The 16,260-nt window shown below is 41.1% G+C and overlaps 1 protein-coding gene across 1 annotated transcript in view; it reads left to right on the top strand.

The window, feature by feature from the left end:
* CPED1 (cadherin like and PC-esterase domain containing 1) overlaps positions 1-16,260 on the top strand; it is a 264,193-nt gene that overhangs the window by 223,509 nt on the left and 24,424 nt on the right. The window contains exons 16-17 of the mRNA XM_082692704.1: positions 285-402; positions 7,187-7,323. Coding sequence (XP_082548830.1) covers positions 285-402; positions 7,187-7,323 — 255 coding nt within the window. The remainder of the gene's footprint in view (positions 1-284; positions 403-7,186; positions 7,324-16,260) is intronic.

Genomic DNA, 16,260 nt, shown 5'->3' with positions numbered 1-16,260 from the left:
TCCATTTCTTTAAAACATGGCAGAGCAATAATAATACCAGTGGCAGTATTAATGCAGTAATGAATATCAGTGCCAAAATAAAGGCTAAATTGTCATTAGAATTTATATTCATCGCTCAAGGCAGGTAGTTACTTCTAGCACAAACAACTGTTGGTAAGTCAAAACCACGAGAAGGGTAAAAGTTATTTGCATAAGTTATTTGGCACAGAAAACAATCTTGTTTTTTTAGATTTTATTACTATAGGTCAGGTTCATTACAGCTAATTTCTACTATTTTAATGCAGGATTGTGGTTTGCTGATTCACCCAGAGGAAACCTGTGGGTTACAGCCTATTTCCTCTGACTACATTGAAGCCATTTCACAGCCGGAACTAAAGATCTGCCCATCGGGGGACACAACAGGTGACTATTACTCTAGATATCCCTTCTCCTCAAAAATCTAATACAGAAACGTATCTACTTAAACTATCCTTATGCAAAGAAAAATTAAGGTGTTGCATGACTTTTTCATTGATGTGAATGGTAACACATCTAATTAATCTAGAATGCATTGCTTTAGTATGTGAACTATTTTGATGCACCAAAGTCTTTTTTTCTTCACCCTCTGCTCTTTGCCTGGTTTATCCATATTCATCTACAGATATCGACCAGAGTCACTTGTACCACCAGAAAGCCTTTCTTGAGCCCCTGCTTTATTTCTTTATTTCTATTTCCATAGCATCCTGTGCCTTTCTTCCATGACCATTGCCACAATCATTTAAATGTTAAGTATGTAAATAATTCTTCGAGGTCAGTTTTCCCAGATCGCCAGCTGTCTGAGGACAAGGAGTCTGACTTGTTCACACTCTGTCAATTCACTTAGCACTATAATTTCTACAGAGACAGGACAAAGTAAATATCTGCTGGCTATTTGGGGAACCAAAGAACTGCTTAAAGGAACAAGTGTAGGTTTAAATCATTTATTAAGAAAAAATCGTTGAGAATGATCACTAATGTCTCCCATATACTGAGCATGAATTAACAGAGGCAGGAAAGTCATTATGTCAAATCAAAATGGCAGTGTTGAACCCTGCCTAATCCTAATGAGACACTTTGGTGCCACTGCTCACATTCCCTGTTCCTCTCCTTCCCCAGTGTTCTTCTTTCGGTGGAGACTCCTGGGGTTCAGCTAAAGCTGGGACTAAAATTACCTCCAAAGAGATAAGGGGAGCAGGGGGCATCTTCTCTGAGATTCCTGGTTGTCCCTCTGGTCTCTTGACCCCAAGCCTCCCTTCATCTAAAGAGTCTGAGAAAACACTCAGGAACTTTTCTACCCTTGCCATGAACTTCACACCACAACTGGAATGGGAAATGAGTTTCACAAATGGGCAGTACAAATTGCAATTTGCCATGCACAGTTAACAAACGTGGGCATATCCCCTGTTCTTGAACATGTGTTCTGAATAATGAATTACAGCCGGCGCACAGGGAGGGATTTACCCATCATGGCGCGTCAGGTGGTATAGTTTACGATTCGCAGCTAAATGAGATATAGGCTCTTACATACAAAGGAGACACCAATGTGTCTAGTTAAGGATTTTTTTTTATCAGATGACATTTTATGAGAATCATAAAACAACTTAATTCCATTCCTCCTGCTGAACCAAGTCAAAAGTTCTCCACCAAAAGTCAAAGAGAGAGTACTGAGTTTCCTCAAGAAGTGGCACCTTTTCCTGTTTATTGAATTTGCTGTAACTTATGTGCCAGGCCCCGTCACAAAGCTGCCTCTGTGCCTGGTTCTTTTTTCTTTTTTTAAAAGATTTCTAAATTTATTTATTTGACAGACAGAGATCACAAGTAGGCAGAGAGGCAGGCAGAGAGAGAGAGAGAGGAGGACGCAGGCGCCCCACTGAGCAGAGAGACCAATGCAGGGCTTGATCCCAGGGCCCCAGGATCACAACCTGAGCCAAAGGCAGAGGCTTTAACCCACTGAGCCCCCCAGGTGCCCTCTGTGCCTGGTTCTTAACAGGAGAGACTGCCTTCCAGCAGGCAACTTCTGGTACCTTGAATAGCTAAGCTTCTTCACAGAAGACCCCAAAATTGACTCCTCAGGCAAGTCCATGTCCTTAGCCTGACAGTACTGGGCCTCTAAATCTGGCCCTCCTTGTCCCCCAGGTCCTCCCATTCTCTTGGTTTCACTTCATGCCCGCAGTACACCTGCATGATTCCACACTCTGGTCCGTGCTGTCCCCTGAGGCTCAAAGTCTTCTTCCCATCCAGCCCCGTTCTCCTGCTGCTGTATTTGCCTCTCTAGGAAGCCTCTCCTTACCACCCCACCCCCAGACTGGCTTCTCTCCTGGGCTCGCAGAACACTGTGGGCACATGTCCCCCTGAGCACGTACTTCATTATGTTTCTGTCTCTTTCACTAACCAGCAGTCTTCAGAGTGGAATGATCCACAGGAGCAAGGGGAGGGAATGGCATGGGACAGTCCACGGGTTGAAACCAGCAAAGATGAAAATATACGTGCCTTTATTTATTTCTAATCGTCCTTATTTTTGTTTTATAATGGACTTAATACATAGATACAGGAGTATAGGTACACACATTGCAGTGCGTGTGTATTAATATAGTCAAAGGTGCATTACTGATGACTGCCCTCGATTGCATGTTTCTCCAGAGCAAACAAGGCCCCTTTTCCATCTTTCAATGTCTAAGGTATAATTTAAAAATGGTTGCTGAACTAAAACCAAGACCCAAGTCCTCCTCCTTTCCGTGGAACACTGTGAGCAGTCAGGGTACGATCAGTCCGGGCTCACTGCCCCAACCATACAGTCCTAAAGACCCAAAGATTCAAAACGAATGAGTGAGACCAGGGACAGCAGTTTGCAAGAATGGATTTCTTTTGCAGGCAGAGATTTCCTTCCTGGACAGTAGGACTCCGTCCTGCTGAAAGCAGTTGTCATGGTGGACAGCAGTAGAAGGAAGTTGACTCAGGCCCTCCGGCTTTAGCTTGATGGCCATAGATTAGTTCCAAAATCTTATTTTCACAGCACATTATAGTTACTTAGCAAACCGGATCCATTTTTTCACCTTGCCAATGAAATGATGCTCTACATGTCTTTTCAATAACACTAGCTAATACAATTTTGAGTGCCGGGTTTGTTTGTTTTAATCTTTAAGTTGATGTTTAGCCTTTAAAAAATAATTTAACTATAAGACACAACCAAGAGTAAAATCTTTTGCTTAAGAAAGAAAAAAACAATTCTTCTATTCTGATGAAGAAATTTATACAATGATTTTTGAAAGAGAATAACATTAAAGAAAAATAGCTCCAAATGCATTTTATGATATGTAAACAAAAGATAGTACCATCTTTTCTTTGTAGCAAGAAAATATGACAGCTTGTACTTTAATACTTCTAAAGTTGAACATATGATATATTTTTTCCCTTAAGTGAAAACTGCTTTATTTTATAACATAGAGTCAGGAGTCAGTGCCATCTATATGGTTTTACATCTCACCATGGCCCCAAGTCACAAAGGTGAATTTCTTCTCTCCATTATGTCAGCCAATCTGATTCACGTAAATGGCTAAACCCTAACGTGCATTAAATATAAAGCTACAATTATAAACCAAATAACTTCTCCCAAAAGCCATTTTTATTCCTCATAATGTCATTCCCTAAAACACATGTCATACTCTATTTCAGAAATCACAGCTTTGATTCATTCAAAGTTTAAATATATAACATAGAATTTATGTCTCTCTTTTTGACAATTTTAGTTAAGAGCTGGTATCATTTAAAATATCAAGAAACTCCAGTCCTACTGATGTTATACAGATGTCTCTTTCAAGCAGCATTACTAAATCACAATAAAAAAGGGGGGGCATTTTTAACCAATACAAAAATGCAAAGAGTTATGACTATATAAATATATAGCAGTATGAACCATTGGGGCCAAATTTTCAGAGACCCAATCAGGAGTCCTTTTGATGTGCTTGAGATTTTATGCCCACAAACTAATTGTCCCCATATTTGGATTTTTGTGCCTGCAGTCTGCCTCTTGCTTCTTCAGCTTTAGAAGCAAATGGCCAAAGAAGGCCCCAGTTTGTACAAAATTAGCTGTCAGCAAGGTTAGAGTGTTTGGGGGAGAGGAAGCACGCACTCTGAAATACTCAAGAAACTGATGAAAACCAAGCCCTTAAAAATAGTACTAAATATAGTCTCATTAGCAGATACACATTTAGGTCCCACCATCCTATATTTTTAACATAGTCTCTGTCAACATAGGAACCCACTAAATAAATTCCACATTTCAATATAAAGATAAATTCATTAAAATAACCTATCTGTGTGTTTTCCTGTAAGTGCTACCAAAGAGATCGTTGTGCCATATTTCATTTCTGGCTGATGGTGTTGTGCTCCCCGGGCCTAACATGACAGAAGGATCAGCAAACTGGAGACTCCAAGACCTTAGTTCTGGTCCAGCGAGTCGTTAACCGTATGATCCCACTTCTGTCCTTCAATTTTTGGGTCCTCAGTTTACCTCATCTGTAAAAGAGGAGGATGGACAGGAGACCCAAAGCCCCATTCCAACTCCATTCGAGAGGATGCCCACTGACCACTTTACATCTTTATGAAGATGTAAAGATATATATGCAGGAGGTGGTTATTGATTACAAATCCTATATTCCAGGGCAAAGTTAGAATTAGAAGCAAGATGAATGAAAACCACAGAAAAATTACAAAGAGAATTGGATGGAGAAATAAGCATTTTGAGGACAGTCTTCATTTTGCCGTTCATTATTCAACATCTCTCCTAAATTTTCTATGTCATTTAGGATATATACATATACAATGTATATAATATGTATATAATGGACAAGGGTCATTAACTGCATTCAGTCTAGAGACTGAAGTTTTTCAAGAAGGAGAAAATAAATTTTTTTCTATGTCATGTCTTTTCTTTTTTTAATTTATCTATTTGACAGAGAAAGAGATCACAATAGGCAGAGAGGCAGACAGAGAGAGTGGGGGAAGCAGGCTCCCTGCTGAGTAGAGAGCCCGATGCGGGGCTCGATGCCAGGACCCTGGGATCATGACCTGAGCTGAAGGCAGAGGCTCAACCCACTGAGCCACCCAGGCGCCTCTCTATGTTATGTCTTTTAGTAGCACTGCTCTTCTCTACATCTGAAAACTTAGGAAATGCCTTTTACCTAGCAGACTTCTTTTTCTCTCCTACATGGAACCTTTTGCGGAGGCCTCTTACTTCTTCAGTCCTACTGCTGTTAGGGCTACCTCGTCACTGTACCCAAAGTACCACCCATTCTATCTCTCCAAATCTGATCTATCCAGAAGACCCGACCTTCCAGAAACTCTGACACTCACGATGCTTTCCTTATTCTGAACTGCCACAGCTTACTTAAGGTTAGGGGGGGGAGGGGGCGGGAATCTATCCCTTGGTTGCTAGGTATCAGGCACTATGTTAGGTGCTATATATTTTTTTTCTCCTAGAGAGAATTTTTCCAAGTTAAATAGTGGTTCTCAACTGTGGCTGCAAATTAGGATCACCTGAAAAGCATTAAAAAAAATCCTGGTGCCTCAGTTCCATACCAGTGGTTCTGATTTAATCAGTCCAGGATACAATTTGAGCATGGGGATTTTAAAAAGCTTTGTAGGTAACTCTAATGGGCCTCATTGAGGCACGTGCAGCTCGCTGGAGGCGGAGCTCAGGTGTGTGTATGTCTCCAGAGCCCACACCCTATTGGCACCACATAGATATCTTTACTCAATTATGCCTTACCTTTATTGTGTTGTAACTATTTTACTGTATAAATTGTAACCCTCTAACCTGATTATAAATTTCTTGAGGTTTAGCATTGTAAGTTAAGAGGTTTACATACGTTAATATATTAAAGTGCTCAGAATATCCCTAGCATCTGACACGTGCTGTGAAACGTAATTTTTTTTTTTTTTTAGTTATTAGGTTTTAACACCAATAACACCTAACATCTAGTAGGGTAGATATTTCAATTACATAATACATTAAAATCCTCCCAGGGAGTACTATTTTATCTCTCCCAGTTCTCTCTTAATAGACCCACAATTTTTTTTTCCTTTTCTGTGAGCCGTAAACTTGATCTTCTTTCATAGTGTATTATTTCTAACTATTCCACAAATACACAGTTCTGACGTCCCTGAGGTCATGAAATGTTAATGCACCATATTCATCACCTGAAATTAGGAATTCTCACTAAAATTAGTGTCACACCAAATAGTTTTGTTACCAGAACCACAAAGCAAAGCCAGAGTGGGTAAAGTTGTTCATTTTTTTTTTCTTTCTAACTCAAAAAGCAGCTAGGAATATTTACCTCCTCGTTATTTCGAAGAGAAACAGCTAGTGGTAACATAAGCAAGACCTTGAGGGTAAGGCCTTTGATTGCTGGAGATGTCAGGGTATTGTCCACAAAGGATGTAAGTAACCACTCCGTATTCAGTGTACTCCACTTCTGAAAAGATGAAGAAGGAAAAAACAGAAAGCAAAAAAAAAGTCATATTTTGAATTTTTTTCTAATAAATCATTAATATGTCAACTCACACTAAAATCGGAAGTATTTGAATACATATCACTTTATCAATAAAATAGAAAAGATCTCAAATGCATTGCGAACAATTCATTTATCTCATAAGCATTTACTAAAGCTTGTGACCTACTTTGTGCCTGAAGTCTGTTAGTAACAAAGGTAAATTTGACATCGTAATTATAACGTGCATTAGCCCATGAAATCCTCCCACCTCTTGCTGCTGAAGAAATGAAGGTACTAGAGCTTAGAACGTGCTGAAGAGATTCACACCAAAATGGTCATGAGGATGTGTGGCCAACTGCCTTAATATGAGTGGCTTCCCATCTACTTTGGTCCTATTAAGTGCTAATGCATTATTTAAAAATGAGTAATAATGGAGGCGCATCCAATTGCTTGGTTTTTCGTCAAGAAGGTAGTTTCACAGAGCAGGACTCCTACTTGATTTCGGCATGGGCTGTGTTACTTCAGAACCTTTCTTCATGTTGCAATTCTATCTGGTTGGCGGGGGGCCGTGCCTCACTCCGTGGACTTACACGGTGACGAGTGGTGTTCTCACCGCAGTGACTGAAAAACTCGTTTCACTGGGAAAATCTGAACAAAGGCTTCGCTTTCCATTCCAGGCCAATGGATCGTGCCTTGCCTTAGCTGTTCAGACAACAGGACTTGCGACTGGAGAGAAATAACTTGGCAACCCCATAACTGCCAATATGGTGTTCTCACTAAGCCCCAACTCCAGCAGTGCCTGGGAGGAAGGAAGGTAGGTTCTGGATCCGGTGGGGGGAAGCCTCTTATTCATGCCCCCTGTAGCACCAAGAGCCATGCCATTGCATTGACTAGACCTGTTCCTGCTCTCTTACTCGGCAGATGATATCTAACCGCATGCAGTTGGCTTTTAGAGTCATGGGTAAATGTCATCCTAGAAGGGCCTGAACGATCCTTGCTCAGAATGCTCCATTATTTCCAAATAAGTCTACTTGACAGATGGACAACATTAAAATCCTGTCCCATGCTGCCCCAATTCCATGCTGGTTTTCTCAGCACACGTTGGTAAGAGCTTGCCACATCAGCAGACAGACAACAGTCCGGGGCAGCTGGCCTCATCAGCGGCCACCCCAGCAGGCCCCAGGGTTGCAGCAAGACATCTGGAGTTCGCTTGCTGGAGCAATGAAATGTCCCTGCATGTCAGGCTCACTTCTGCTAGAGCTTCCCGAGTGCATGACACGCTAACCTTCCTGATCTTCTTTCACGTTCCCGGGCAGGTCTCACGTGGACCTCACTAGGCTGCTTTCCCTTTAGTGAGGCCTCTAAGCTGATCTGTCGGACATGCAGTGTCTCCTTGCTAGGCGCGCTCTGAGTAGGTAGATCCCGGCCGAGCTCTTGGACGTGTGAACTGGGCACATAGACTGAGATGCCTGGTTAACATGAAGTAAGTAATTCTTATCCAGATTCTCAAAGTACTTTTTATTAGACAGACATTTCCTTATAAAGTGTTTGTGAGCACTCACATAGGGGCAAGACTGAGTTCAAAACCCTATTTTCTTTTTTATTTTTTTTTAAAGTTCTGTTCATGTGTTAGGGAAAGAATGCTGGAATGAACGTATGCCAGTTTTTCAGATCAGCCTAGGTTCAGATACTCTACTAGCAAATAATTTGAAAATAATGATGGGGGTGGGGGAGGGTGGAAGGGCAAGGCAGGAGGATAGACATTCTCCTTCATGGTGATTCCAATATAAATGCCCCAATTTTCATGACAGGGAGTAGCCCTGAAGATGAAGCAGCCCTTAGTTACTTTTTTTTTTTAATTTTATTTATTTATTTGACAGAGATCACAAGTAGGCAGAAAGGCAGGCAGAGAGAGAGGGAAGAAGCAGGCTCCCTGCTGAGTAGAGAACCCGATGCAGGGCTCAAACCCAGGACCCTGAGATCATGACCTGAGCCGAAGGCAGAGGCTTAACCCACTGAGCCACCCAGGCGCCCCAATCCCCCTTAGTTACTTTTAAAAAGGAAAGAGAAGAACACAAACATCTAGAAATGTATGAACCACCAGTCTTATTAACTGAGAATTGATTCTGTGCAAGGAAATAAGTGTGCAGCTACATTTTTCATACCTTAAGTCTGACCAGACGGTAAGCTTCATGAGGATGACGGACATGTTTGAATCACTAACATAATCTCACTGCTTAGCTCAACTTTTTGATATGTAATGGTCACTTAACAAATATTTGTTGAATAAACGGATAGGTTAAAATCTTTATTTCCAATCATAAATCTGTGAGATAGCTATTATATGTTTTCTACTTGAGAAAATTAAACCTCAGAGAGGTTGACTAATTCTCCCATGATCCCACACAGATGTACGGCTACTACTCTGGCATTTTTAACCACCAACTTGGACAATCCAACATCCACATCTAAGAAATGCAGGACTGGAAGCAATGAAAATAGTTGTTGCTGCAATAGTTAGACATCTCTAAAGTCTTCCAGAATACTGTTCTGACCTCAGAATTTAGAGCGTTCAGGAAAATTCCAAGATGTCACAGTCTATTAACCTGAAAGGCAGTAGATGCTAATTTAAGTTCATAACTAAATTCCATGGCTTTTGACATGACACATACTGTTTCCCCGGCTCACGTTCTTCATCCATAAAGTAAAAGAAGCCTATATGATCTAATCCTGTAATGTAGATTAAATAGTTTGCAGAAAGCAAAAAAAGCCTTCTCCCTCATCTGTCTTAAAATACTGTAGACCCGGTGGCTTAGGCAACAGATGTTCATTTCTCATAGCTCTGTAGGCTGAGAAATCTTGAGATCTGGAGACCAGCCGGGCTGGGTTCTGCGGAGAGCTCCTTCCCAGCCTCCATCCCCCGCCTTTCTGTGGCGGTCACCAGACAGAGGTAGAGCTCTGGTCCACCTCTTTTTGTAGAGACCCCACCCTCAATACCTCATCTAAACCTGATTGCCTTCCAGATGTCCCACCTCCTAATACCAGGGTAGGGTTTCAGTATAGAAACTGGGGGGAGGTGGATGGCAGCACAAATGATAACAGTTTTTGTTAATTTCAAGGCTGGTTATTAGCAACTGTACAAAGTAATGGTGAGAAAAAGGGAAGATCCCCCCCTTTTTTTTTTTCACCTGTTACAGAGGATGTTGCAAAGTCTGAAAATAAACCCTGTGTTCAGATTAGGTGATCCTGGCGGAGACCAGCTGGCGGACTGCTTAGTAGTGAGGGCTTATCTTAGTGAGTATCTTAGCCCAGAGGCACCATTCAGACCCTCCTGCTCAGATTGGTTGACTGGCACACTGGCCATGGTTCCACAGAGTTTGATGTGTTTACCCGGATACACATGTATTCTATATACTGCAGGGAAGCATTGTACATTTTTAGCAGAAGAGAGACATGGCCAGAATTAGAAAAATCCTTCCGCAACAGTATAGAGACTGCCTACAGGGAGGGGGATACGGGTGCGGGGGTGGCAGAGACTCTTTAATGGAAGAACTCCATCACACAACCTTGAGGAGTCAAAGCAAGTATAGATTCTCAGTACAGATTTCTAAAGTATGGATTCAAAGATAGAATATATATTCTATAGTATATGTATCGTATAACGCTATTGATGTAAAAACTAATACGCACATGTAAACATGCCTGCATACACAGAACATTCTGGAAGTAACACCATCAAGAACGATTACCTAAGTGAAGGGGAGCAGGAGAAGGATGGTGTTATGACAGGACTAACTACATATTTGGCAAGGCCCAGGCAAAACCAAAATGCAGGACCCTGTGTTCAAAATGATTAAGAGTTCCAAGATGGTAACAGCAGAGCAGGAAAGCAAGCCCAGGACCCTCCCACTGCACGGACTCTGGGCAGCCCCCTGGTCACATGCCCATGAAGGCAGCTCAGGGAGCAAAGTGTGGTTGGCAAAGGGTGAAGAGATCTTTTTTTAAAATATTTGTATGGTATGGTTGTCATTTTCATGGGTGAGCATTTTTTTAATCTAAAAAATCTGTATTTTAAAAGGTTGTATAAGTCAGAACCAGGGCAGAGGCAGTGGAAATCCAAAGGAGAGAGAAAGTCAGAGCAAGAAATTTTATATTTACGACCATGGGACAGGATACCATACAGACAGGTTCACACACACCACACAGCCCAGACATCATTGTATAAATGTTCACCATCGTGACTATCATATAGCACCTACATTAAGAAAACTCCCATTTATGAATAGAATTAGGTTAACATAAAGTTTTCCCGATACATTTATTTCTCACTCTCCATGAGAATATACAAAGTATCTTAAAACTCTTCCATTCCTAAGCGAAGACCATTCTCATCCTACCCAGAATTTTTCATAATCATGATTCTATTCCAAAGGCAAATGTATGTTAAAGCGTACCAATTACAAAAATAGAAAAGCAAGTAACATAAATATTTTGTTTTTTAAACACCATATGTAATGACATTTCTGGGGGAGGGGGAAGACTCACTTTCGACTATGTCAAACATTCAAAAGAAACAGGTTACTTGAGCGACTTGGTACAGAAATGTCCTTCCCATCTGCATAAGGATAGCAGGGCTGTGGAGCAGTGGGAGCTTGGACCCGCGGGCAGTTCGCAAGTCTGTAGGACAGCTCTGATCCCATCCGACAAGGTGGTTGTCTATGCACCGGCTCCATCAGATTAACTCTGCTGCTGCACATCAGAAAACTTGTAAAAACAAGACTTTGTAACTTTCTTGATGTTCCACTGCTCATTCGCTCATCTAGCTTTTGTTGAGTTAAGAATCTATTCTAGGGGCATACAAACGCGATCCTCCAAAAAGCTAAATTTCTAGTAGAAGTTGATCCATGAGAGAAGCGACTGTTAGAACATAGAGTGTTGCAGACGTAGAGAGCAGCTCCAGGCTGGCACTCCGGGTTTCAAGGTTCTGGAAGGTTGTTAAAAGTGCCTACACAGGACTGCGGTGGTTGTTACAGGCGATCTACCAAACTCGTTACTTTGAAATGGCTTGGACTGGAAAAAATGGACTAGAAAAAAATTAGGATCTTCATGCTCCCCCTCCCCGAGCCCGCAAAGACTATGCAGTGAAAGTCCGATCCCTCCAGGGCTAGTACCTTCTTGGATTTCCTTTGGATTGGAGGGAACAGATGATGAATGCAAGGCTGTACTTGGAAATGCATGCCCACCTGTGGGGACGGAACAAGGCACAAATCCGTTGAGATTTAAAGAATGTTTCAAGTTTCTAGTAACTTTGACCAACAACCACACTGTGCTTGGAAGCATGTGAGCTGCTCTGCTACTTTCTAGACTCACTGGGTTGCCTTTGCTACAGTGATGGGAACAGGAGTTTGGTCTCTGGAGGAAACATGGGAACAAAATTTCTCCTCAAAGCAGTCAGACCATAAGAGACTCTTAATCTTAGGAAACAAACTGAGGGTTGGTGGAGGGGAGGGGGGTAGAGGGCTGGGAGATGGACAGTGGGGAGGGTATGTGCTACAGTGAGTGCTGTGAATTCTGTAAGACAGAGGAGTCAAAGAGCTGTACCCCTGAAACAAATAATACATTATATGTTCATTTGAAAGAAAAGAGAGAGAAAGAAAAAAAAAAAAGATTTTCCCCTCAAAGCATTTGTAGCTCATTTCAATGCCACACTTGTTTGTGTATGAAGGGCAGGTAAACGCGGGGCTCCGTTTAAACCCTCAACTTATCCAAGTATGAGTGATTTCACAGCTATGTAGAGGTTTTGTGTTGTGTAACTGTGCTGAGTCAAAGCTAAATCAATAGAAAAATACAAGCTATGTTTTCAATTACACTCTCACACATTTCTCCAAATAGATACCCACCTCTTACTTAATAAGTTCTGAATGGAACATCCACAAAAATTTATCAGAGCATAACTTTGTAATCACAGTGCGAAATTTAGAGGCTATAGTTTAGAAATATGATAATCAAATTTACAATGGAAAAAATTTAGGAGCCTGACCAAACGGAATTAAGCAAGCCCTTATTTTGTTTGTCAGTTGAAAACACAGCTCAGAGTTTAAAACAGTATCTGAGAGAAGAGCGCAATTAAGAAAGGAAAATATAATAAGGCAATATTTACTGAAAGTACTTAAACTCAGCTGTTAAAACAGGAAATGTAACTTACATCTTTAAGTAATGTTAGCAAGTTAAGTAGTGTCTTGGACTTGAAGGTGTTTAAATTTTTGAAGTGTGGCTAATTTATAATAATATGTTCTGACTGATATGTTACAGTTACACAATTCATGGTTTCTTGTCAGTTTCGATATAAAGGGAAGAATAAAGGGGAGGGAAATCACCTCACTCTCACCAGGAAAGAATGGCTTATCCGTAATGCCCTCAGTCCAGATGCAGTGGCTATAAGGATCAATAATTTTCTTCCACACAGCTAGAAGACCTGTGTCTGGGTGATAGAGTTTAGTCGTTTGTTTTTCCTTTTTGCCAAATTTCATGTATTTGAGGGTGATTTGCCTAAATGGCAATTTACATTTGTTCTAGGCCCCAAAGAGCAACTTGGCTGGTTACCTATAGCCAATTTAATCAATATGCACCATTGGAAACATTCATTGTAACCATATTATATTTCACGGACAGTTGCTTTGCTGAGCTAGATTTTCATCATACCCTAAATATCATTAGCTCTCTGATCAGCCTTAGCCTCCTAGTAGGACTGAATGTCTCCTTGCTTCATTTAGAAATGAGTAATGAGAGCAGTGATGCTTAATCACAGGGCTCATCAGAATCACCGTGGAGCTTTCTAGATGGATGGGTTATGGTTGGCCCTGGATGGGAGGTAGTGTGTAAAACGCCCCTTCACCTCACTGTCATTTCCTTATTTACCTATGAGAGAGCATTAATGGACAAGATTAATGGACAAGTAGCTTCTATGGCAGGCCTATGTGACTTCCTCTCCCGGAAGGTTTCAGTGGGTTCCTGTGAGTTGAGCTGAGTCCTGTCTTGGCATCTACATGCATTTTGTTTGTTCTGAAGAAATATCCCTGTTTCTTACGAAGAAAGAAAGGAAGGAGGAAAATTATTTAAAATCAAGGGTTTTTTCCTGGCCTATTGATTCTACAGACACCAATTCTTTTTCAGCCTCAACAGATGAGGAGAATCTGAGAAGCTAACGAGCTCCGGCATTTTACTGCCTTTATATTGACTCAACCCAGATAGCCACCAGTGCTTCTCTTTTCATTTCTCTATAACTTGCTTTGCTAGCTATGCCCTTGGTACTTTTGATGACTCTGCAGGAAAGAGGTAATAGAGTACAATATTTGCCTGTTTAAGTAGCACCATTGTTAGTTCTCTTCATTGATGATGAATGGAATGAAAATCATTATGCTTCTTTTAAAAAAAGATTTTATTTATTTATTTGGCAGACAGAGATCACAAGTAGGCAGAGAGGCAGGCAGAGAGAGGAGGAAGCAGGCTCCCTGCTGAGCAGAAAGCCCGATGCGGGGCTTGATCCCAGGACCCTGAGATCATGACCTGAGCCGAAGGCAGAGGCTTTAACCACTGAACCACCCAGGCGCCCCCCACCATTTTTAGGAGAAAATCATTATACTTTTATATTTCAGCCAAAAATTCCCAATCTTGGTTGCATTTTCACTACTGCTAATACTGATATTAATACTAACAATACTTCCTGCTATTTTTTGTCTCAGGGACAAAGAAATCCTTTTCTGCATTATAGGGATTATAAATGTAGCTTTTCATGTGCTTCATACTTTCGCTAATTCACACGTGGAAGACTCTGAGTGTAGGTTTTAGTTTCTTCCCCAGAAAGAGCATGTAGGAGAATGTGGAAAGGCTAGCTAAGCGTTCATCAGACCCATTTCCTCCTCTTCCTGGCCAATGTAGTTGACTACAGTTCTCAGTCTCCCTTGAAAGTAGGTGCTGTCATAGACGGAGCTCTAACCCGTGGAATGTGTGAGCAGCAGTGATGTGCTCAGCCGCCCTGCTGGGCCCACAGACACCCTGGCAGCTCCTTACCCCTTCCCTCAGCCGAATATCAATGCCTATAAAGCTCTTCAAAACCATCACTGAAGTAGGCACAGTCTAACCATCTGGGGACCCTGCCCACACCCCACACATACACCTGCCCGGAACCACCTGGACTATGTTCCTGAAGGAGAAATAAACTTCGATCGTATGTAGGCCATTCTACTTTGAGGGGGCTCTATTTGTTATAGCCTGTAGCCTACCTCACCTAATACAGGGGCTATATAATATGAGGGAATGAAAGCGAAGATAATTAAACCATTTCATGTGTTTCTAATACAGTGAATTTTAAAGAAGCCCTAAGCTTTAATAGAGCCTAGGAACATGATACGCTTCTAGGTCCTCTGGTCCACGGTGGTGTGAAAAAGAGTAGGAAATACTCCAGCCCCTGTAAACTTCTCAGTGACATACTGCCTGCTGCTGGGTCTTGGAGCTAGAACAGATACAAAACTCCTCTAAACACATCTTTGTCTCCCACTGATGAGCTGAGGTCCTGCCTCCCAGGACACAGCCAGGCACAGAGGCTTCTGCTCCTCTGCAGAGCCCACCTTGGGTTCCCCTCTTGCACTGGAGAACCAGAACTTTGGAATAAAGTTGCCACCTGGATCCAAAATAGGATTCGCACGATTCCTGTGATGGGTTTATTAAACCGACCCTTAAGCCACTGTTTCACAAAAGTAGAAATAAAATTTGTTTAAGCTGATTATTTTTATGTGAATTTTCAAAACATTTCTAAACAGAATGGACTTACTATGTTCATTTTGGAAAACAGAATAAACTGTCATATCCTCCCCTGCAAAATAACCATGGGTAAATTTCCAGGACCCTTTCTACACATCCACGCGCTTTCCTTTCACAAACATATCATCATCACTTATATTCGGATTGCAATGAGCTTTTGATAAAAGTTAACTGAAATCTTCCCCATCACACTGTATTACAGTATCATTGTTAAAAGATTAAAAAAATTCAAGTGGATGATTATACCTTAATAGAAGGAATCTGGAAGACATTTGTACTGTTTCCATTGTACTTTGCTTTTAAAATATATTGTAATAGACATCCTTAAATATTTCCTAGAAGTGGAATTCCTTAAAATTTGCCAGTTTATACACACAACAGCAAAGTTTCCACTCATCCATTTAACACATAAGAACCGACTCTTATGCCAGGCACTATTCTGGGTCTTGGGATTCTACAGTTGAAAAGAAAGAAGATAAAACCTCTTCCTTGTGGTCCTTACACAGTTGTAAGTGAGAGGGGTCATTTCCCCAAGCTCATAAGATTATAGGGGCTTTCAAAATCTTTGCTGTTTTGGTAGGGGGGAATAAACTAGCTATTTCTGACGTTGGTTATTTTTATAATTGCTTGCTAGTTATTTATATTTAATGATCACATTTTTTTCATTAATTGCCTATGCCAACCAGCACCTATACATGCTAGTGTGAAGCAATAATGTTGATGGGAAAGAAGAATTATTTACAAATTTTATGGCCAGTTTTGAGTATTTTTATGGAAATTTAGGCCTTTTAATGTCGACCTTTAAAACAAATAATGTAAAAATATCCTTTTTGAAAATTGCCCAAATTGAAGGATCTAAAAGATATAAAGATTGGCTGTTAGCCATGTAACTGGGGGGAAAAAAAACACTCTGTTTCCTGACGTTGTTTTT

The sequence above is a fragment of the Mustela nivalis genome (genome assembly GCF_964662115.1).
Source record: "Mustela nivalis genome assembly, chromosome: 12".
In the NCBI taxonomy this organism is placed as follows: domain Eukaryota; kingdom Metazoa; phylum Chordata; class Mammalia; order Carnivora; family Mustelidae; genus Mustela; species Mustela nivalis.
The sequence above is the reverse complement of the archived record's forward strand: the minus strand, read 5'-3'. Positions and strand labels throughout refer to the sequence as shown.